The sequence below is a fragment of the Ricinus communis genome, chromosome 5, assembly GCF_019578655.1.
Source record: "Ricinus communis isolate WT05 ecotype wild-type chromosome 5, ASM1957865v1, whole genome shotgun sequence".
NCBI lineage: Eukaryota > Viridiplantae > Streptophyta > Magnoliopsida > Malpighiales > Euphorbiaceae > Ricinus > Ricinus communis.
Genome location: NC_063260.1, coordinates 8,284,934 through 8,294,830, shown reverse-complemented (window position 1 = coordinate 8,294,830; position 9,897 = coordinate 8,284,934). Strand labels below are relative to the sequence as shown.

Sequence of the window (9,897 nt, the reverse complement as noted above, 5' to 3'; positions counted from 1 at the left end):
ACTATTAATATGATCTCGTTCCTCCATTTGTGTCTAATGGGTATTGAGTAATTGTAAGATAAATTCAATTTATCATCTTATATATAAAAATAAATAGTTTTAATAGTGACATGTGGCATTATTTATTAAGTGTTAAATTTGTATTAATTAATTGATTTATTTATTATCATTAATCACCTATAATTAAAAAGCAAACCTGGATAAAGTCAACATCTAATAAATAACAACATATATTGTTAGAGATTCCACGTCTCTAAAAAAATAAGAGATACTAATAAGCGTTAAAGTCCGAATAGCCAAATGGCTAATTTTAATCATTTTAGTATTGGTTTGATCCAAATTTGACCCCCTAATATTCTCATTCATTTTAACTTCTCTAGTGCCTAATGCATCACTCGGTATTGTTTCCTAGAATATAATGGTAGAGGGCAACTCAAGTCAACAATGTATCTCCTTCTTACTCAAATTTCCTTCTATTGTTCTACTAAATAAACAAATTATCAAGCTTCTTAATCTCAAATATTGACTTAATCATGGGATGGGTCGAGCCAGGACTAACCTTAGTTTGATCCCTGTATAGGGAGAGTTGCTTCTCATATAAGTGCTCATTCTAAGTCTCAACAGTTGTTATAGGCTTCATGTTCTTGCAAGCCACACGACTCTCTCTTACTATTCTTTTTACATTAATTCATTATATTTAAAAACTTTTAAAAAAGCATTAATAAAATTAAAATAACTAATTTATTTATTTATATTATGACATACAAAAGCTATCTAACAACTAATCATTCTTAATCTAGGCAAGAACATGAAGTGCATGCTTTGATTTAACCTCCATTATTATAAGGTAATGGATCTCAGTGTCACCTTGCACTCACCTCTCTCTGCCTTTAGTTTGGATAACTGGCAAACCCTTTAGTGCTCAGAATCATCAAAAGAATAATTACTATTAATATTAGTTTTTCTCATTAAGAAAACAAAAAAAAAATTAAAAAAGAATTAAGAGCTTCAGGGGTTTGACTTTACAGTCCCAAGTCCCAATGGTTAGAGTATTTTGCAAGAAGACCTGAATTTAACTTTTTTTATTAAACTCAAAGCGTGTGCAAACCCATTAATTTGGCATTTAGATTCATCTTGTCCATTGTCTTCAGAACTTTATGCCACACCCATAACACTACATTTTTTTACGTTCCACCAGGATTTGAGTTGCTTCATCTTTCTTTATTGAGGGCTCCTGTTTTTATAAAGGATAACAATTTAAGAATATATGAAATGAAAAAGTAAATACTGACCTGAAAGTGAGCCAGTGTCTAGCCTATATGAAAGAATTATGCCTGCGATAGAAGCTCAAAGTTTGAAAGAAATGGAAAGAATGAATGACGAGTTTTGTAATGAGTTTATTGGGGTCGCTAGTAATTAACAAGTACAAAAGAATATACGACTAAACTAAATGGTCTAAATTCAGATGTTCAAATATACATTTGGCTTATAAAGTTTAAATCGAAAGTACGGAGATAAATTTTTTTTTTTCTACATATATAGAAACCAAAGTGTTTGTTATTTTTTATAAATATGAGAATAAAAATCTGCAAATAAACCTTAGGAATCAAATTGTTTGCCAGTGTTTTAAACATCAGGATGAAGGATTTACTTTTAAATAGGCAAAAAATAAGATATTCTTAAAAATAAACCTAAGGGAACCATTGTGATATTTCCATATGAAATCATAACAATGACAGCTAAGGCAAAATGCAACCACAAGAGACATGTAGTCTGGTGACCAGACTCACCTCTCCCTCTTCTCCAAAGTGTAATTGTTGGAAAGAAACAAGGGCAACGAGCAAAAATAGAGCAATAGTATCAATCAAAGGAGAACCACATGTGATTCCAAAGTTTGTGACTTTTAGGAGAGGTCCCCCAATCACACGAACCATACAAGTAGAAGGGTCAAGATCATAATTGATCACACATACATATATAGATAGCCAACCATGGGCTACAATTTGACAATACCCAATTCTAAACTAAATCAGCACCTCTAAATTACCATTAAATGTGCATTCACTTCTCATTCCATTCAACAAAATTCAAATCTAGCACAATAGATATAATTATATTTTGATTTTCTTTCTTGTTTCATTAAGCGGAATTTGGACCCAAAGCTTTCTAGTATTAACTATTCTTTTACATAAGTTTTGTTTTATTTTACTGAATTTCACCCTATATAAATTTAAATTCAGAATGCCCTCATTATTAAAATTTCAAGTTAACGAAAAAGCCATGAGAAGGAAAGGGCAGGCAGAGAAAGAAAACAAAGAAAGTTTAATGGCATCACGTGGCATTTGGGACCCATTAACAGGAAGCTCGTGGCAGAGAAAGACGGTGGCCAACCTTTGCCTAATAATAATAATAAATATCTAAAATGTGTTCTCTATAACCCTTTAATATACATTTTATCAAGGATGAGATTTGGCTTTTGGTTTGATTGATCCATTTTTGGTGACTTTTGTGTAATTTCGTTCTCAACTCAAAACCTAACAGAACAAAATTGACAAATAAAAAAGTTGGGATTTAAAAGAGCTTTTAGGGATTGCTGCTTATCTTAGCTTAATCCATGTGTAATGTCAGAAATGAAAAAAAGAGTTGGGCCTAATTGCTATGGCTTAATCCATGTTTAACATAAGTTAATCACGTGTTCTCCTAATGCTACTTACACTTTCTTTCAGTTCAGAGATTTTATCAAATTCATAATCGTGATCTAAATTTATTAGGATAAATTATTTTATGGTTTAGTTTTTTTACATTTGAATAATAAAAGTATTTTTAATATCAAAATAGTAATATGTGTTTTATTTTTTAAATAGAAATACTATTTTTTAATAAAATAAGTACTTTTAAGTAATTTAGTGTCCGACTAGACATTTTGTAATTTTAATAAATTATTAAAGTATATACTTTTTTTTAATTTTAATCAAATTTAAAAAATATTTTTAAAATAAAATTTTAATATATTTATGAATTTTATGATTTATTGTTAGATTTTATATTATTAGTCGTTTACCCGTGCATTATACGACCGTTATTATTATTTTAATTATAAAATTAAATTAATAAATATAATTTAATAAAAATCTTAGTACTTAATATTAACTTATAATATTTTAAAAAATAATAGCAAATTAACTATTTTCTAAATATTTTTAAGTCTTAAAAATTTTAAAATTATATTAGTACAATAATATAAGAATTATTTTAAAAATATTTATAAATTAATTTTAGTATTATTTTACTTAATATTATAATTGATATTACTAATTTTTAGAATTAAGATTTTATTATATAATTAAAATATTAATTTATTATTATATATAATATTAGAATTATAATCTAATAAAATATTTTTTATAATTAGAGTTATTATCTAATTAAAAATTAATTTATTAGTTAATATAATATTAAAATATAATTAATATATTATCTAAAATTAGTATTTAGAAAATTATATATTAGATAAAATAATAAGAAAAATATAATTAATATGTTATTTTTAGGATAGAATTAGTATTATTATCTGATTAAGAAACTATTTATTAATTAATATAATATTAAAATATAATAAATATGCTATTTTTAGGATTGGAGTCAGGGTTTAATTAGGAATGTAATTTATTAATTAATAAATTAATAGTAAAATTTTTAAATTACACATAAGCTTGAATCATGTGTTAAAAATAGTATACATATTAAAATAAAAATTTTATGTGTCAAAAATTAATTACACGTGTCAAAAAATTTTAAATCTCAAAAATTTATATATATATAATCATAATTCGATAGGGGTTGAAGAAAAATACATGTAAAACTATTAAAAAATAATTATAATAGAAATATATATCTAAAAAATACTAAAAAAATAAATTACGTAATACATTTTTTATACAAAAAATATTTTTCTTTTTTTAAATGTAAAAGCGCTAGACTATAAGGTGATTTTTTTAAAATTACACAATTTATTATTTGGCAAGCAAAAAATTCTAAATATTTAGATTTTGATAGATTATTCATATTTTGAAATCTCTCATTTTTTAAAATTTTTATTTTTTACTTAGGGGTGAAGAATTTTAAAATATATCATTTTAGAAGAATGGTAAATTGTTATAATATTTTTATTCCAATATTTTAGATTATTTTAAAATTATCATTAAGTTTAAAGAAAAGAAACATTTAATCTAAATGTTGTATTTTTTAAATTTATGAAAATTTATAAATTTTACAATCTCTTAATTTAAATAAGTTTTAAATTAATTATCATCCAAAAATTAAAAAGAAAATGTTGCTCAAAGTATAGTTATGGATTCAAATTCCAATGAGAGAGTATCTGGCCAGTTGGTTTTATGGCAAAAGTAAAAAAATAAAAGCTTATTTACTTGTAGAAAATTTATCGCCATCTTTTATTTTTTAATTGTTAAAAAGATTGAAAATTTTTATTTTCATAAAACAAAGTGTAAAATTCATGAAATATATTTATATGCTATTAATTTTTATTTCAGTAATATTTTAAGTTTAAAAATATATTTAAAATTAATAAAATAAAAACTCTTTGTTTTTATTTAGAAATAAATCACATTTTATATAAAGAAAAATATAAAAAAAATATATTAATTTTGTTTTCAAAGTTTTTTAAAATTTAATTATAGTTTCAAAAATATGAATAACTGTCGTTTTATTTTTATTTTAAAAAGATAAGACAGTGATCCATTATTTTCTTTTAAAACTTTTGATAGAAAACTGATATAACTTTTTTATAACTAAACAGGTTCTAATTGTCTCTTATGTTTTACCAAATGAAAAAGAAAAAGTTTGTAGCTTTTGCTGGCTGGCCTCTTCCTGATAAGAATTCAAGTTTTATCTACAAAAAGAAGGCCCTTCTGCATCAACTTTTCTATCCACTGTCTACTCCCCACTTTCTTGTCTGCAGGGATTTTATTTCCTTTTTTCCATCCTTTTTTAATTGCATGCATTCTTTCGATCTTTTCTTTTCTTTCTTTCGTTTTTCTTTTTGCATATAAGTTAACGAAGAAACAGTCTTTTTAATTCTTTACTAGAGTTTAGTCAAATTAAATTTTAATTAGTTTTACTTTAGTATGTTTATCATTGAGTCAAGCCTATAGACTCTTTTTATGTCTCACAAGTTTAATAAATTTCATTGAATCTAATCAAGTTTAATTACTATGAATTAAAAATAAATATAAAAAAATAATGAGAGATTTTTATCCAAATTTGGTGTTGTATCTGCTTATAAACCAAGTTAATAGATGATTGGTATAATTTTAAACAATGAAATATGTATTAATCATTCAATATCAACATGTAAATCACTTCGTATAGGTACGAAACAATGACCCAATGATGAAAAATTTCATAAATGTGGATGGAAACTTGAGGTGTGAAGTTCCAATCACATCTCTCTCACCCATTAACGTAACAAACTAAAATACTAACACTGTCTATAGTTAAAAAAAATTATAAATAAATGAGTAAGTAGTTCTTGCCCTTCTTTTCTGCCATTGCTGCATGCATACAGTGTAAGAAGCTGCATTTATTCTATAAGCAGCTTGCAAAAGATGATGACAGTTTAAATCTTCAATTTAAATCTGTTTTATAAATTTTTCTAGAACTAGTAAACCCTAACTGTATACATTCATTAACACCATTATTATCTTTTGACCTTTCATAAAAGGCTAATTCAGAAAAGCAAAGAAAAGAAAAGAAAAGAAAAGAAAAAAAGAATAAAGGAAGATGCCTTTTTTTTTCTTTTGCAATTTATGAGGAGAATAAAATGCCAACAAAAAGAAGCTGGATTTCATTTCCCAAAATTATTTTAGTACAACTGGGATTATGGTACACAAACTCAACCTCCCCCTCCCCCCTAAACTCTCATTCTCTCAACATTTCATATAAATATAGATATGTACATGAACTTTAGCAAACCATCTAACTGAAACAAAAAGACACCTGCCTGAACTAACACCCAATCAAAACATAAGTAGTTTCACTGGCTACTTCTAATCTTCTCCTAGGCTCTCCCTCTCAACATGACTGCATTTAGAACTGATTCTTGCAATCGATGCTTGTGAATCAAATATGACTTTAGTTTACATGACTAGTCAGCCAAAACAACCCAATCTGTATGCAACATTAGAGACAAATACAAGTTTGTGAGTTACCCTAATTATGAGCTTTCACGGAATTTGAGTGATCGAGACAATGCTGCAGGATTGGCCTGTAATACTGAGGAAGTTTCAGCAGCGTGATTCTTTTCATTGCCTTTTGATTCAAAGGCCTTAAATAGTCCTCGTCCGCCAATTGAATCAGGTCTGTCATTCTTAATCCCAAGCGTCGTCCATATGGAGCTTTTTGCAGCTTCTCCAGGGTCATCAATTCTCAATGTTTTCGGAATCCAAAGGCATCTTTCAGCGCTCTTTTCTTTCTCTGGCGTTTCACCAGAGTTGCTTGGTTTGAGCATGTTGTCATCCCTTGAATGTTTCCCTAAGGTTGGAGAGTTAGGGCCAGATGTTGATGCAGTTTCGTTGGGAGAAGGTGGCTGAGGAATCCATGACATGTTCCAAGTACCTGGTACAGTGCAACCCCAGTAAGCCGTCGTAGGATAGAATGGCATAGGAAATCCTGGCGGACAGAAAGCAGTTGGTGGTACTGGTGAGCTCCACTGAGCTGAATTCCAAGGATAAGGCCAAGGAGTGCCAGGATAACATGGTATTTGAGGTGGAAAGCCCTGACAATTTTGTATCACTGTAGCTTGTGGCCCACTTTTGCTTGCTTCATCTTTTGAATTGGATGCTGTGGCTAAAGATCCTTTTGAATGAGCATCCCCATGTTCTACACCTGCATAAGAAACTGGAATCCTCAATGCTTCAGGTTTATGAAACCCATTTCTTGTGCAATTCTGCACAGTTTTATCAGCAAGATTTAACGCAGAAGCCACTGATTCATGAAGTGGAGTATCTGAGCCAAAGGTGAGGAATGTCCCATTACTTTTAAGTGCAGGATGGTGGATGCCATTTGGAATATCATTTTGAACATTCTGGAGAGCTTCAGAGACAGTTATATGACGGTAATGAGAAGCTGAATTCTTGTTTTTACGACGCCCAGCACCAACAGGCACATTCCTCATAGTCCCCCCAGCTGTCCAATATCTCTGGCAATTCTTGCAGAAGTGTCGGGGTTGATTCACATTGTAGTTATTGTAGTAACAGAACTTGGTATCCATGCTATTACAGCGAGGGCATGGAAGGATCTTATCAGGTTTTTTTGGAGTCTTTTCTTGTGAATTACTTGTATCACTCTGCTCTTCCTCTGTCTTTGAAGTTTTTGATGTGTCGTCTTTTTCTACAGAAGATGTTTTAGGGTTCTCAGTTATCCCTGAAATCGAATCTGGATTTGATGACTCCTCGGATCCATTTTCCTGTTTACTTTCTGCCAGTGTTTCTCCCTCTGCATCCTGAATTAATCATATTGACAATTAAGGAAAAGAGGTAAGTATCAACCCTACTTATGAAATAGATGAGAATTACACTTTGAATGCAAAAATAATTTTAACACAAAGCAAACCTGTTTAAAAACTTAACAGAATTTTTGACACTAGTGAAGATACATCATTAGCTAAATGCTAACATCTAAATACGATACAGAGAAAGCAAGCTTGGTTCTTTACAGAACACTTAGTTCATCTTGATTCCTCCAAACAACAGCCTAATTAACCACCCGGAGATCTTTATCTTTGTCCTACTACCACTAAGCCTACGCACAAGCTGTCATCATTAACCTGCTATTAGCACCTGCCATCATTATTTTGAGAATTTTCTCATTTGCATCAATATGTCAAGATTCAAGATCTCTCATTCACAACAGTGGAGCCATTATACAAAAAGGATATGCATTTACATGCACTGGGATACTCCAGGTAGCATGAGGACATATTTTTTAAAAAACTTCTTTAGAACAGCTGGAGCACATAAAACAGATAAATTTTTTTAACTCGGAGAATAAAACAACAATTCAGTTGGTGGTCAGTCTATATGAGAATCTATTGACAGATATAAACTGATCCAGCTCCTGAGGCCCAGGACAGATTATTATAAGTCCGTCGAGAAAAGAATAGCTTATGAGAAGCTTTAGGCAGCAGGCATCAAGCATGAATCAGCAGTATGCAACAATGAATAAAATCATAACACAAGAAATCACCATTTCAATCTAAATTATCAAAGGGACACCAATGACAAACTTATGCAGTCAATCTGCGAAAGAAAAATTGACAGATAGGCATATAGCATATAATTTAAAACAGCAGCCAATGTTTGAAAAAAATAGAAGAAGAATAAGAAGAAATGAGCTTTCCAAAAAGTAAAAGTTACTAAGATCTAAATCCAGCAGGTAAAAAGATCATCTAATTGACTGACAATCAATAGGATTTATTTTTGTTGAAGTACTAGTAGTTCTAATTCCTTAAGAATTTATTTTTATTGAAAAAGAAAAACAAGAACCTGCAATCTCCAAAAGAATCCACATCTACAGGATCACTATGACCAAGTTAATATTGAGATGCAAATGGCTCTTAAAAATCAATTATTATGAGATATGACCAATCAAAGACCCCAGATAAATACATCCCATTGCTCACCGGAAATCCACACAAAAAGAAGAAAAGAAGAAGAAGAAGAAAAAAAAAAAAGCATCCTTAAGAATTGAACCTCGCAGCTCATACTTAAACACCAAAGCAGCAATCAAACTAGTCAACAAAACAGATTCTCAAATTCAAATAATATTAAAAAAAAAAAAAAAAACTAAAACCAACCCATTACTTCATCTCAACTTCTAAGAACTGAGTCAACCTCAAAAACCTCAATTCAACAATCAAATCAATTTAAAAAAAAAAAAACTAAAAAATTTTAACCATTACCTTATCACTTTCTCTCTCTTCTCCATCACCTGTAGTATCACCCTCTTCAAGAGAAGAACTTGCACAAGATGGACGCTCCCGATCTTGACAATCATCATCAGCAGAACAAGTAGTAGCAGAGGCGGCAGCAGCAGTACTTGTAGAGATCTCTGGAAAGGGAATCATCTTTCCAAATAGCTTGATTGCCGGGTCTTTCGGCTCCGACATTTCTGCTCGTCTGTTCTTTTCTTTTTCTTTTTTAAGGATAGCAAAACTAAAACTAAAACCAGAACCAAAACAAAAACCCAAAAACCAAAAATTGACAAATAAAGCTGTAAAGTTTTTCTTTTTTCCAAATGTTTTAGAGAGAGAAAGTGAGAGATCTGACAACGTGTGTGTCTGTGTCTATGTCTTTTGTGTCTTTGGTTCTACGTTTTTGATCCGTTTAGGCAGGTTGGTGTTGCCACGTCAGCGACAGCATCAATCCTCAACCACAAGTTTTGTTTGTGGCCTTGAAGGGAAAGATTTTCTTTTCTTTTCCTCTCCTTTTTCTTTCTTTTTTTCTTTTGCGCTCTTTCTCTCTTTTTTGATTCTCTACCCTTTCCTTTCAATCCTAGTCAGCTTTTTTTTTTCTTCAATTTCAACTTCTTCGTTTTCCTCGCCAATTAATCGCCATCAAAATTGATATTATGCAATTTTTTTATTTATTGTTTTGCTTCCTTGTTCTTTTAGTTGGTGGAATATTTTTTTTTGTGGATGAAATTGTGAGTTGGCCCACTGCTCCACTTTGTAGACATTTTTATATCTCAAGTCTATGGCTGTAAGAATTAATAATAATAATAATAATAATATTGGTAGAAATGAAAAAGGTCATCCTAATAGGACGAATTTATATGAAATTGAATGTGGTCATTACTATTGTAATTCATTTGGCTAACATG

General features: G+C 29.8%; 1 protein-coding gene across 2 annotated transcripts; it reads right to left on the bottom strand.

Moving 5' to 3' along the window:
- Positions 1 to 5,790: 5,790 nt before the first annotated feature.
- On the bottom strand, positions 5,791 to 9,581 carry LOC8271725 (cyclic dof factor 2). Of its 2 annotated transcripts, XM_015727019.3 has the most exons (3): positions 8,978 to 9,577; positions 7,054 to 7,519; positions 5,791 to 6,903 (listed from the first exon to the last, which is right to left on the bottom strand). In XM_015727019.3, the coding sequence occupies exons 1-3, from the start codon at positions 9,182 to 9,184 to the stop codon at positions 6,233 to 6,235; spliced, it is 1,344 nt and encodes a 447-aa protein (XP_015582505.1). In that variant the 5' UTR covers positions 9,185 to 9,577; the 3' UTR covers positions 5,791 to 6,232. The 2 variants fall into 2 exon arrangements, with proteins under 2 accessions (XP_015582505.1, XP_002531852.1); XM_002531806.4 differs by having other exon boundaries at positions 5,791 to 7,519; positions 8,978 to 9,581.
- Between the last annotated feature and the right edge of the window lie 316 nt (positions 9,582 to 9,897).

Bases quoted from the DNA above. Each gene is read 5' to 3' on its own strand.
- LOC8271725 (XM_002531806.4), bottom strand. From the start codon at position 9,184: ATGTCGGAGCCGAAAGACCCGGCAATCAAGCTATTTGGAAAGATGATT. The intron at 7,520-8,977 runs GTAATGGTTAAA...TGATTAATTCAG, and splicing joins AAGAGAGAGAAAGTGATAAG to GATGCAGAGGGAGAAACACT.